Source organism: Lynx rufus, unplaced genomic scaffold (genome assembly GCF_022079265.1).
Source record: "Lynx rufus isolate CCGP_SWC_20201006 ecotype Redwood Valley unplaced genomic scaffold, mLynRuf1.p SCAF_30, whole genome shotgun sequence".
NCBI lineage: Eukaryota > Metazoa > Chordata > Mammalia > Carnivora > Felidae > Lynx > Lynx rufus.
Genome location: NW_025814846.1, coordinates 2,108,845 through 2,122,832, shown reverse-complemented (window position 1 = coordinate 2,122,832; position 13,988 = coordinate 2,108,845). Strand labels below are relative to the sequence as shown.

General features: G+C 43.6%; 1 protein-coding gene across 1 annotated transcript; it reads left to right on the top strand.

The window, feature by feature from the left end:
* Positions 1-6,949: 6,949 nt before the first annotated feature.
* Positions 6,950-13,988, top strand: ARR3 (arrestin 3). The gene is made up of 13 exons (XM_047092485.1): positions 6,950-6,959; positions 8,420-8,619; positions 8,743-8,802; positions 8,983-9,050; positions 9,693-9,828; positions 10,018-10,102; positions 10,364-10,436; positions 10,834-10,971; positions 12,500-12,595; positions 12,848-12,871; positions 13,044-13,096; positions 13,374-13,383; positions 13,892-13,988. The coding sequence occupies exons 1-13, from the start codon at positions 6,950-6,952 to the stop codon at positions 13,986-13,988; spliced, it is 1,050 nt and encodes a 349-aa protein (XP_046948441.1).

Genomic DNA, 13,988 nt, shown 5'->3' with positions numbered 1-13,988 from the left:
ATTGCCTATTCCCTCCACATGCAACATCCTTTCCGGAGAACCTGCTCCTGGGCCAAGAATCGTTTGATACCTTCCTCTCCAACAAGAAAAGTTCAAGGCTCACAAACATGTGCACACACAGCTCAATACACTCAACCTCCCCTCCCCAATCACCACCCCCACTTACAGGAGATTGACTCCTGCTGTGCACATAAGCTGGGATAATCAAGGCTTCTGAACAGTATGCTTCAAGAGTCCTAAGTCCCACGTGGTGTGGGGCTGGGAAAGGGCACTCTTTCCCAAACTTTTGGCTTTTGTGTGGCCTATAATACCTGATCAAGAGATACAGAAACACTAGTGTGTGACACAACACTCTCCTTTCAGAATCACAAAGGCCTATACTTTGAGTCCTCCTATTTCTATCCCTCACCATGCTTTTCCTTTAATGTCTCTGACTCCCCTTTGATCCCAGTCCTCAGGTTCAATGCCTCATAAAGCCAAAACTCTGTAATTCTTCTTCGCAAGTTCCCCTAACTTTAACACCATCAGATTCAACACCTACCCCCACCTTGTCCCAGCAGCAAGAACTTGCTAATCTTTAGCCACTAATCTTTTAGTCTTTAATCTGCTTTCCAAATTCTTGGCACCTGAGCTATTTATAAAGAAGTATTTTATGCCCCCCTCCCATAACTCTATTCTTCTTCGCTGACCCCCACCAATCTAAACTCAAAGGACCTTAAGTATAAGAGGCTGAGGAGGCGAGCATAGCAACCAGACCTGGAGACGGATGTGAGCTTCATCTCTCTCCCAAGGTAACAGTCCAAAGTCCTCTATTTCTAGCCTGTACTAGGTCCCATATCCCTTGCCTTTAGCATCCCCATTAATATATCAAGGAGCACTTGAGGAGCACCTTTCTTGACACAGCTAGCAGGCACTTGGGCTGAAAACCCTGTGAGAGACCTCTGGAATCTCCCTTAAGCTCACCCCTCAGGCCATACCTAATATGCATCAAAGAGAAGCACTAGACAGACATCTCCCTCTCTCTCAGGGTCCCTACTCCAAGGCCTAGCACCTGGGGACGTGGATGGGGATAAGACTGGGAAAATTAGGGAAAGGTGAAGAGAGTGATGAACAGATTCAAGGAAGGCTTTCAACCTCCATGGAAGTTTCTGCCAAGAGCATGAGGACACCAACCCCTTCTCTCCCACACCTTTCTCCTCTCTTAGCTGAGAGTTAAGGCCACCATGAGGTGAACTCAGGCTTAGAATCCACTGCAGGAGCAAAAGCAGACAGAATCCATTTTTCTTCATTCATTCATTCATTCATTTATTCATGTATCTAACAAACATATCTTGACACCTACTGTGTGTTAGGTGATGTCCAGCCTCATCCAGTCCAATTTTCCTCATACTTGTCTGGATGGAGGCCTCTCTTGAGCCCCCTTCCAGTCAAGTTTCTTCTCAATGAAGGTGCTCAAGAGTGCTCCAGCTATCCCAGGAAGCCTTGCTCCTTCTGGAGAATAGGCAATATGGTTAGTCAACAATTTGTAAAAATAGTTTTTTTCCCCCAGTGTCTGGGATGGGTGAGAGTATGACTGAATAAATAACCTTGGCAGGAGGGAGAATATAGGGCACTTGATGGTGGTGAGGCATGTATTTAAGGAGGAAAGGTTACACCACACTAGGTGTGTCTGGATGGTATCCCAGAGTGGGGCAAGAATAGGGACCAAATGAATGAGCCTTCCTCCTCTTTCCCTCTTCTCAGAAAAGGCTCAACATCAACTCTATGGCCAACATGTCAAGGTAAGTAAGAACTCCTTCTAATTCTCTGATTCTGTGACTTGTCCCCTACCCAAATCCAAGTATTTGCCTTTGGGGTAGTGGAGTCTCCAACTTTTCCCCAACTTATAGCTTGAATTCTACTCCAATTACCTCCACCTTTGCACCATTTCATGTTCCTTGGGCCTCTTCTAATCCTAGGAATATTTCCCTTTTTCTCCCCCACTTCCCTTTCTTTTCTCTCCCTTCTTCTCTTCCCTTCTCTCCCAATGACCATCCCTATTGTCTTCCTGATTTTCTTTTTATAGGGTGTATAAGAAGACCTGCTCCAATGGGAAGGTGAGAGAACCTGGCCTAGCTGGGGAAATGAGGGGGCAAAAGGGATAGTTGGGTACATCCTTCAAGGTCTCAGGGGGAAATCCACTCAAAGATGATTATGGGAGGCGCCTGGGTGGCTCAGTTGGTTGAGCATCTGACTTTGGCTCAGGTCATGATCTCACAGCTCATGAGTTTGGGCTCTGCATCGGGCTCACAGAGCTCACTCACTTCAGATCCTCTGTCCCCCTCTCTCTCTGCCCCTCCCCAACTTGCATTCTGTCTCTCAAAAATAAAATAAAACAAACAAACAAACAAAAAAGATGACTAAGAGAATAACATGCAAAGTTGTTCCACAACAGCTTGCCATCTACCTGGGGAAACGGGACTTCGTGGATCATGTGGACATGGTGGATCCCATTGGTCAGTGAGTCCAAAAAGGGAACGATCCTTGGGAGAAGGGGAATGGGAGCCAGGGACTAAAAGAAAGACAAAAAGAGGGGCGTGCAGAAGATGAGGCCAATTAAAGGGAAAAATGGGAGGAAGTATTTCAGAGATTGATTCTGTTTCATAGTCTAAGGATTTTTCCTGACCAGGGTGCTGTTTTTCCTTCTCTACGCAGATGGTGTAGTCCTGGTTGATCCTGATTACTTAAAAGGTCGAAAGAGTAAGTAAAAATTCTTTTGGCCTTTGTATGTGCCAGGGACCCCCAACTGAAATGTCACACACACACCAGACAAGTAACCTGAGTGAGTAGACTGGGCAAGTAGACTAGAGGGGTATAAGAAAACCAAAAAGTGGTTGGAACTGTGGATGCCTCATCTGGTGGAGGCTAACAACTGGGGATTTTTGCCCAGTGTGGCCAAATTTTCTGATTGTTGGAAAAGAACTGGAAATAAAGCTCAGAATAAGACCTTCAGAGGCCCAAATCCTAAACAGATGATGGTACCTCTTCCCCAAGTAATATTCAAAATAGAAATAGAAATAGATTTCTAAACCAGAAATAAAATCTTATTTTTCAAAATTACACAGAATTGACATGTGTGCTGGACTTAAAATAGTTTCTTTCTAAAATTTCTGATTTTCTTTATTATTGTCAGCAGTGCTATTGCTTCATTGTTAAAATGAACATGGGCATACACTGGCTATGGAAATATCCAGTATTCCAGAAATCCATATTTTTATGCAAATTTCCTGATTTTCAAATGTTGGCAACTAAGTAAAAGATTTTAAAGGCCTGGATAGATAAAAAAATGTTATTTTTTCTTAGGCTGGATATGACCCTCATATTGCCATTTTGCAACCTCTGGTATTATCTTCCCACCTCTTCTGTGGAAGGAAACCCCCTATCTTTTCTGTTAAAAAAAATCCCAAGAAACAGAGAAAACAATAACTCTAGCAAGTAACAAGAGACATTACTATGGCCACAGTACTATAGATCAAGATTCCATTGAAATATTTTCTCATTTCTTTTTAAAATAATTTTTACTCTTTGATCCAATTAGATTGAAAATTGGGTTTGACTTGAAAAAGGCTCAGAACAAATTGATGAATACTAGTTCAAACATAACCTTTAAGATATTATGAGATAGGGGCACCTAGGTGGCTCAGTCAGGTAAGCACAGCTCAGGTCATGATTTCATGGTTTGTGTGCACTGGCCCCTGCATTGGGCTCAATGCTGACAGTGTGGACAAAGCTGCTAGGGATTCTCTGTCTCTCTGCCTCTCCCTCACTCCTTCTCTCTCTGAAAAATAAACAAACATAATAAACAAACAGTGTGGATAAGCAGTTCAGCCAGTTTTAAATATCAGAGGAATTCTGGGGAATAACCAGTAAATTAACCAACTTGTGTAAGACTCTCAATTACTCTGTATTTCTAAAACCTAAATCATTTTTCACATTCCTAGCACATCTTCAGAATAACCTACAGGAAGAAATGTTTAGTTTAAAAAACACATGTTGATCTAGAAATAAGATGTGTTTTTCCTTTTATTTGCATCATTTTTATGTCCCTTAGTAGAGTTTTACATTATTATTCATTTAAGCTGTGTATATTTCTCTTTTTTAATGTTTATTCATTTCTGAGAGAGAGAGAGAGCACAAGCAGGAGAGGAGCAGAGAGAGAGGGAGACACAGAATCCGAAGCAGGCTCCCAGCTCTGAGCTTTCAGCACAGAGCCTGAACCAGGGCTCAAACTCTAAAACCGTGAGATTGTGACCTGAGCCTAAGTCCACAACCCAACTGACTGAGCCACCCAGGCGCCCGAAGTTGTGTATATTTCTTAAGTTTGTTCCTTAGCTATTTTATGGTTTTTTCTACTTTTTTGAAGATAATTTTATCTGCATCATATTTTTTTTTAATAATTTAAGTTTATGTATTCATTTTGAGAGAGACAGAGCACGAGCTGGGGAGGGCCAGAGAGATAGATATAGAGAGAGAGAATCCCAAGCAGGTTCTGCAGAATCAGCACAGAGCCCGACATGGGGCTCAAACCCACGAAACTGTGAGATCATCACCTGAGCCGAAATCAAGAGTCGGATGCTTAACCGACTGAGCCACCCAGGTGCCCCATATTTGCATCACATTTTCTGACATTTTTTTCTATCAAGTTCCATTTGTTGATGTAAAACATGTTTACACTGTACTACTGAGTGATAAAGGCCAGTGGTAGGGCAGTATATGTGCTTGTGTGAAAGATATGTTGTTTATCAAAAATCTATGTGGGATCTCTCTGTATTATTTCTTACAACTGCATGTGAATCTACAATGATCTCAGGTAAAAACTTCAATTTCAAAAAGGCAATGAGGAAGAAGTCATAAATATCTAAGGTACCCTTATGTTTAATTATAGAAACAAATTTGGGAACCAAGTACAAGAATTTTTTTAATTTTTTTATTTTTGAGAGAGAGACAGGCAGAGTAAGAGTGGGGGAGGGGCAGATAGAGGAGACACAGAATCCAAACAGGCTCCAGGCTCTGAGCTGTCAGTGCAGAGTCTGACATGGGGCTTGAACCCACAAACCATGAGATCATGACCTGAGCAGAAGTCAGACACTACTGACTGAGCCACCCAGGCACCCCACAAGTGCAAGAGATATTAACAGCAGTTATCTCTGGAATATAATGTATGATGGCAGAGCTTTGATTTTTTTGTTTGTAGTTTCTGATTTTCACACAATTAATATGTATTATTTGTAAAATAAACCCAAACATAAGTAACTTTAGAATAGATGTTGAATTTGTAAAAATGAAAACAAGCTATTTTCTAGCACGAAAAAAGGATGATCCTAAACTGTTGAAGAACCAGGAAGGATGAGGGGGGTGATGCCCTCCCCACTTGCAAACAGGGGGATGTGCCAATAACAATTCACCTGCTTACCGCCCTCACCTCGGGCTATTACATACATACCTTCTGCCTCACCCCTCCTGATCTTCTTCTGTCTTATTCCTCATCTTCATTTCCTCCCTCCCCATGCTTCCTTCCGGCCACCTCTTTTCCTCTCCTTCTCATCTTCTCTGTCTTTTCCTTTCCTTTTTTCCTTCTTTCCTTTTCCTTTTCTTTCTCTCCCTCTTTTTAAAATTTTTTTTTAATGTTTATTTACTTTTGAGAGAGAGAGAGAGCGCGAGACAGAGTGCAAGGTGGAGAGGAGCAGAGAGGGGGGAGACACAGAATCCGAAGCAGGCTCCAGGCTCTGAGCTGTCAACACAGAGCCTGATGCAGAGCTCGAACCCACAAATCGCAAGATCGTGACCTGAGCTGAACTCAGACGCTTAACTGAGCCACTCAGGTGCCCCACTTTCTGTCCCTCTTTAATTGGCTGTAATTGACAACCAAGGGGGGAATTTGTCATATCTTTTGAAAATTGTTAAGTATGTCTCCATTGTAGAAAAATTAAAAAGTACAGATGAAGTAAAAAGAGACTGCAATCCTGTCACTCAAAGATAATCACTAATAATATTTTAGCTCCTATTCATTCATAGTTTCCGTGCAAAAATAGCTATATTTTTATTTAATAGACTATATTATAAATATTTTCTAATCTTTTTTTTCACCTATGTCAATGTATTGCATGGGGGGTACCATAATATATTTAGCCAACTTTCAATCATTGGACATTTTTTGCTATTATAAATAACCCTGTAAAATATATACTTCGTGTGTGTGTGTGTGTGTGTGTGTGTGTGTACACAAACATATATATGTCCTTTGTATTGGTCCAATCATTTCTTTAGACTAAATGCCTAGAGAAGAAAACAATGGCCGAAGGGCATTCAGACATTTTTAAAGATTTCTATTGCCAAACTGCCTTACAAAATCAATTATCAACTGACTCTCCCTCCTGCAGTACATGAGACTGCCCATTGCCCCAGTCCTTATAAACGCTACCATTATCATTACTCTCAGTCCTCATTGTATCTTTTGAATATAGATTCCTTTTCCTTGTGCTTAATTTTAGAAGCAGATAATCCGGCTGTTCAGTAGATATTTTGATCTCTTAAAAATACTGAAATAAGTTGCTTTCTACTAGTGTGTGGCTGTTGGTAGTTTTCTTTCCTTTGGGTCAGGGCTCCTGATAGAAGTAAGATTCCAAACCCGTTTTACATCTTTTCTTCCCTCAATCTCTATCACTCTGTCCTTGGACAGGTAGCCCTCTGTACCCCATCCCACTCTTCATTGAAGCCTTCATAGTTCATTGAAGCAGCTATTTTCCCCTAATTTTAGGCATCAGCTGCAAAGCATGAGTTCACTTATAACTGTTCAATTTCTGCCAATATTCCCATGATCATCATCGTCATTCAAATCTATAATTACAATTTCCAAAGTGATTTCTCATATGTCAACTCCTCACATTAATTCCTATGAGTTAGATTGGGCATGCACAAGCGTGAGCATTGGAGTCAAAAGGCCTGGGTTGAAATCCTGGGCTGTCACTTAACGGCTCTGAGCTCATTGTCTCTACCTGTAAAGCAGAGATAATAATACCTCAGAGGATTGTTGTGAAGGCTAAAGAACATATGGAGAGCTTGTAGTGCAATCCTGTTATTGACAGGTGAAATAACTGAGGCTCAGAGAACTCGAGGGATTTGTACAAGTCATATTCAAGCCCAGATAGTCTGACCCTAGAATTATGTAATAAATACTCTGTACCCACCACCTAGCTTTAAAAAAGAACTACAGAAACAAGCTGGTCTCCCATGTGTCCTTCCTTAATCCCATTCCCCTTCCTCCTCTCCTCCGTCCTCCTCTCCTCCTCCCCGGGAATCACTATCTCGCATTTGGTGTTTATTATTCCTTTGATGTTCCTATACTTCTACTTAATAGTTATGTATCTGTGAGAAGCTCTGGTATTGCTCGATTGCTCTACATGCTTTTAAACTTTATATACACAATATCAGATTATGCATATCATTCTGAAACTAGCTTTTTTTTTTTATACTCAATAGTTTTTGAGACTTACCCACGTTAATACATGGAGTGCTAGTTCACTTATTTTAAGCTCAGCTTAGCATTCTATTATAGGAACATACCATAACTGTATTACCCATTCTTTCATTGACTGATTGATAGATATTGAAATTATTTCCAATTTTACGCTATGGCAAATACTGATGCAAATACATTCTCATATGTATCTCCTCATAAATATGAGCAAGAGTTCCTCTAAATTCTTCTTAGGTCATAATATACAAGCAGATTGAATTTTACTGGATAGTGCCAGTTTTCCAAAGTTGTTGTACTAATATATACTCAGACCAGGAGTGTGCAATGAACTCCTGTTGCTCCACTTGTTCACCAACACTTCGTATTGGCAGACTTTCAAATTTTTTCACAGTCTGATGTGTGTGAAATGTTATCTTATTGTGGTTTTAGTTTGCATTTATCTGATTACTGATGAGACTGGACATGTTTTCCTGTCTTATCGGCCATTCTATTTTGTGCTTCTGCAAAGAGCTTATTCATATTCTTTGCACACTCCTATATTGGTATTTTTCAATTATTGATTTGTGGGAGTTCTTTATGTATCACAAATGTGAAGCTTTTTTATTGAAGTATAGTTGACACACAGTGTTACATTAGTTTCAGGTTAGGAATGCTAAACTTTTGTTTGTTATATATGTTGCAAATATTTTCTCCCAGGCTTTTGCTTGTTTCAGTGTTTATAAAGACTCTTAATGGAAAGAAGTTTGAAAATTTACTGTAGTCAAATGTATTTATCCTTTTCTTCATGGCCATATGGTTTCAATCATACTACATTGTCTCTCCATGTCTTCCTATGAGCCATTTAAGAACTTCCTTTCTCCCTCGGGCATGACAGTTCACTCTCTTTTCCTCCTTTGCCTGCAGTGTTTGTCATGTTGACATGTGCCTTTCGCTATGGCCATGATGACTTGGACGTGATCGGTCTGACATTCCGCAAAGATCTGTATGTACAGGTGCAGCAAGTGTTCCCACCTGAGCCCACCAGCACCCAGGGGCCCCTCACAGTCCTACAGGAGCGACTGCTGCAAAAGTTGGGGGACAATGCCTACCCCTTTACCCTGCAGGTACTGGCCCCCAAATCCTGGGCAAGGTTTCCAGGGAATGTTAAGAGAGGAAGCTACAGAAGGAAAACAAAGTGGGGGGGATCCCTATTTCTTCTGTTTGCTGACCTCCTTCTGATCCCCTAGATGGTTGTTAACCTGCCCTGTTCGGTGACACTGCAGCCAGGTCCCGAAGATGCGGGAAAGGTGAGGTCTGGGTTCTGAGAAAGAGGGATAGTCACTGCTAGGATGAAGGACAGAGGGACAAATGAAAAAGACTGGCAAAATGGACAGCTAAGGGATGGGGTCAGGCATTTCCTTATAGACCCAAGAGGAAAGGATAGGCAGTGTTAGAAGTGAGTTCTCTTGGCCCCTTCACCTTTGCAGGCCTGTGGGATTGACTTTGAAGTGAAGAGCTTCTGTGCTGAAAACCTGGAGGAGAAAATCTCCAAGAGGTAGTCTTTGGTCCTCTCCAGAGTCCCTGCCTGTGCCAGGAAACAGATCTTGATCTCAGGACAGAAACAGCCCAGCTTCTAACCTCCATAGTACCATCGCCACCAACTCAGATGTCCAGCTCCGATCCCCCTCTGACTTCTCTTCTTTGCTCCAGGGCAGTAAACTGACTTTTCTGTAAAGGGCCAAAAAATAAACGCTTAGGCTTTTTGAGCCCTATGGTTTCTGTTTCTGTTACAACTACTCAACTCTGCCATTGGAGTGTGAAAGGCAGCCATAGATAGTATGTAAATGAATGAGCCGGGCTGTCTTCTGATACTTTATTTATAGACACTAAAATTTGAATTTTATATGATTTCCACATGCCATGAAATATTATCGTTCTTTTGATTTTTTTTCAACCATTTAAAAATGTAATCACCGTTCTCAGCCTTGGGCCATACAAAAACAGGCCAGATTTGGCCAGTGAGCCATAGTCTGCTGACCCACGGTCTAGATGTCTACACTGAGGGTCTACTGGAATTCTCTGAGGGAGGTTTTACCTCACCTCCACCCCAACCCCAAGCCAGGACTGGGCCATGGGGTTGGCATGGAGCTCTGTGAGTCCCAGAGATGTTCTGGCTGACCTCTTGGCCTCTCTTCAGAGACTCTGTGCGGCTGGTGGTTCGAAAAGTACAGTTTGCACCCCTGGAACCAGGCCCTGGTCCCTGTGCCCAGACCGTCCGCCACTTCCTTTTGTCATCTCAGCCCCTACAACTCCAGGCCTGGATGGACAGGGAGGTTTGTGACCCCCCCACTTCCTACCCCCTACCCTGCAAGCCCTCTGAAACCCTGATTCTTCACTGATTTCCTACTTGGGTAGACAGGGATGGAAGCCAGGGTGGCAATAGTGCTAAGGAAACAGAATTCTAGGTCTTGATCTGGGTGTTCTCCCTCCAACCTCATGATGAGCCTCTCCTCCTGCTCCAGGTTCACTACCATGGCAAACCCATCTCTGTCAATGTTTCTATCAACAACTGCACCAACAAGGTCATCAAAAAAATCAAGATTTCAGGTGAGTTTCTTTTCCTATCCCTCTGCACCTGGTCCCTAATCCACACATCTTTTTCCAAAATCCTGCCTCACCTATCCAGGCTGCATTTATCTAGACTTTCCCTTTAATGAAGGCTTATCAAAATACATATCTTTGTCCATAAGCATATCTTAGTACATCATGCATAGTGTAGCCATGAATAAGGTCACATCTGAGGGTGGTGAGTTGGGACCTTGAGGATGACTAACTGATTATAGTCATGTGCTTTTCCTGGCTGTTCAGTCGACCAGATCACAGACGTTGTCCTGTATTCCCTAGACAAGTACACCAAGACCGTGTTCATTCAGGAGTTCACGTGAGCTGGCACTGGGGCTGGGGTCAGAGAGCCAAGGGGTGGGTTGGTGGGAAAAGGGGCAGGGACTGGAGGCAAAGAAGGGGGTTCAGGAAAGAAGGAAGAGGGTAAGAGCCCAGGACTGAGGAAGGTCAACGTGAGGGCTGATGTAGAGAAAGGGAGGGATTCCCAGGAGAACTAGAGGGAGGATACCCATAACAGGACCATCAAAATGCTGAGAGAGGTCAAGGGCATAAGGATTTCCCACCAGAGCAAATTGTTCCCCCTCTGCACAGTCAGGCATGCCAGCTCTCCTGGATACTCCAGTAGGTTTGTGGAATTGTGCAAGATACTCTTGGGAATGAAAGTACATGTAATTGGCAAGCCTAGTCTAAGTTCTTTTCTTCTTCTCCTTTTAAAGGGAGACTATAGCTGCTAACTCCAACTTCTCTAAGAGCTTCGCAGTAACCCCACTCCTGGCTGCCAACTGCCAGAAACAGGGCCTGGCACTGGATGGCAAACTCAAGCATGGTGATACTAATCTGGCCTCTAGCACAATGTAAGCTCAAATGTAATTACCAGCCTCCATTTTCTATCTGTGACCCATTCTGCATGCCATGTATACAGTTCTGAGGTTTCACCTGCAATGAAGTCTACCTATTTCTTTTTAAGTGGTTCTAGGCCAGTGTTCAGAGATCCCTGCAGGCCTGAGGGCCAAGAATAAGCTAAATAATGTCCACGGGACCAATGCCAGGCTTAGGTCACAGACAGCAAGAAAGGAAAGAGAGGAAAATTCTTTGCGTTGTCTAATATTTCACAGCTCACAAAGTCTTATATATATACTATATCTTTATAAGAATCCCATTAAAGTAGGCTGGATATGTGTTCTTATTCTATTTTATACTTAAGGACCCTGAGGCTCAGAGAGACGAAAGGACTTGTCCAAACTTGCACAGCTAATAAGTGGCAGAGGTGGAAAGGATTCTACTATGTGTCATCTGGCTGTAGCGCCATGATCTCTAGAATGGCTACTCTCTAGTGAAGACAGAAATGGAGTGAAAAGGCTAGGAGCTGAGAAATGAAGGAGGAAAAGGGCCAAAGGAGAATGATATAATAGGAATTGATAGAATTCTATTCAATTATTCATTTGGCCCTATACCTTTAGAAGCCCTAGTGTTAGATGTGTCTTCCACCAAAAGCCATCTGCCACCATCTGACAAGTGCTCATCATCCCCTGCCCCTCTCCATGCCTTATCAATCTTATAACTATAGATTGTCATTGCTAGACCAACCCTTAGAAATCATCCAAACAGCATTATTTTATAGATAAAGGATCAGTATTCCAGAGCCATGAAGAGACTTTCCCAATATCATACAGTTTTCTGTGTCTTACTTTCCAGTCAGTGAGGTTTCACTGAGTACCTGTTACATGCTCATTCCTATGCTAGGTAATATGGGAGGATATAAAGAAGTTTTAGATATGCTCTGCCTTCAGTCAATTTATGGCCTAGGTGGGGAACAAAGAGGAATGCAAAAGCAATCGAAAGGTTAAATGATAGCACACATGGTTCAGATTAGAAATTCAACAGAAGTTAAAAGAAGACACCATAGCTGGAGTGGGCTTCCCGGAGAAGACTAAATGAGCTAGATATTAAGGCATGAGCAGGATCTAGATAGCAACAGAGGAAGGAAAGAGCATTCCAGATTGGGAACACAGCATGGGCAAAGGCCAGAAAGGTGGGAATCTGCATGGCATGTTCTGAGTATGGAGAGAGGTTGGGTCTGCTCAGGTTGTATCCCAGGTGTTAGGGAGTTAGGGCAGAAAAGGTTAAAAAGGCTGAGTGGGGCCAGTTTGTTAAGGGTCGTGAAAGCCAAGCAGAAAGTAGTTATATTCAGAGATGTTGGTTCTTGAGCAGAGGGTGACATGGTAAAACTGGATGTAAGGAGCAGAAATGTGATTTCCATGAGTAGGAGAGATTAGAGCATGGGAAGCCTGTTAGAAAAGGTGCACAGGAAGGGACTGAGGGACTGAATAAATTACCACCCCCCCTGCTTAACAAACACACAAAAACGAATACTACCACCGGTCTTCATTCCAGTCTTCAACCTGGAATGAACAAGGAGCTGCTGGGGATCCTGGTGTCCTACAAAGTGAGAGTCAACTTGATGGTATCTGGTGGAGGGTGAGTGAGGGGTCAGGGTCTGTCTAGGCAGGGGCTGGGGAGCCACTTTTGTTTTCCTCCCAGGTGGACTGACCCAATCAAGCTGTTCCCCAGACCAGTTTCCCAAACCTGTGAGCTCAGTGAGCAAGCCACCTTTCCTTCTGGAAGCCCATTATGCGGCTGGGTCGGCCTTCTGATCCCTTATCCCCCGGTAAACCTAGGTTGCCACTTTCATTTCCAGCTGCTAATTTTAGGGTGTCATTCTACCCTCAGCATCCTAGGCGACCTGATCACCAGGTAAGACATGCTATGGGGAAGCCATGGGGAGAGGGGCCTGGGGGCAAGAATGGGAGACTAAAAGAGTGCCAAGGGAGTGTCTGAGGACATCCCAGGACCAGAAAACTGAGGGAGGGAGGTTCAGGGAGTTGCCTTGGGGGAGATCCATAACTCTCCCTTGGAATCCTCCCAGCGATGTTGGTGTGGAGCTGCCCCTGATCCTGATGCATCCAAAGCCATCACATGGTGAGTGACGGGTGGGACTCATAGGAGCGGTGGTCCTGAGTGTTGGGGACCAAGCAGTTCTGATCTCTTGAATCAAGGACTGGCAGTTTGGGTAGAGACTATATAGCAATAGGCAGGTTGGGTTCCTAGGTTTTCAGGGTGTGTGTGTGTGTTGGGGGGGGTGTAGAGAGGAGAGGGTTAAAAAAGGAGGGGGAAGAGAAACACTTCTTCACTCTACTGAAGAGCCCCACATCAGCTTCAACTCCATTTTCCTCTCCCCACTCCATGCTTGCTACAGAGGGTGCTAGGTAAGGTAATGTGAGGCCTGGATGCCCCATCCCCCTTACCCCATTGCCACCCTCCATTTTATGACGATGGAAATGTTAAAAAGCTTCCCTGGAGTGTTGCTTTCAATACTGTTCAGTGGAAACATATGGTCTAGCTTCGTGTCATAGTTCAGTGCTTTTCATACGCCCTCCACCCCTTGCTCTTCTCAGAATCGTCCTTCCCCCCTCATCCTTTCCTTTTTTCTTTTTCCTCCCCCACCCCCTCGCCCTTACTTCTTCGACCCCTTCCTTTCTTCTGACCCTCCATTTTTATTTCCCCTCCAGCGCTCTAGAGGGTGGGTGGGGAGGGACTTTTGTGTTTGGAAGGTTGGGGAGGGAACTTAGGGAAACAAGCCAGAGTGGTTAGCTATGGAGAGCGGGCTGAGGATCTGAGCTGGGAAGCAGGGAAGGGATCACGAAAAGGGAGTGAACGTGGACGATGCCCAGCAAGTTGTTCCTAACCCTCCATTCCATTCTTCTGCTTTGCAAGCTCTGAGGACATAGTCATCGAGGAGTTCGCTCGTCAGGAGCACCGTGGGGAGGAGAGCCAGGAGGCTTTGGCGGCGGAGGGGGATGAGGGAAGCTAA

Bases quoted from the DNA above. Each gene is read 5' to 3' on its own strand.
- ARR3 (XM_047092485.1), top strand. The intron at 9,051-9,692 runs GTAGTCTTTGGT...GCCTCTCTTCAG, and splicing joins GAGGAGAAAATCTCCAAGAG to AGACTCTGTGCGGCTGGTGG. The intron at 10,972-12,499 runs GTAAGCTCAAAT...TACTACCACCGG, and splicing joins AATCTGGCCTCTAGCACAAT to TCTTCATTCCAGTCTTCAAC.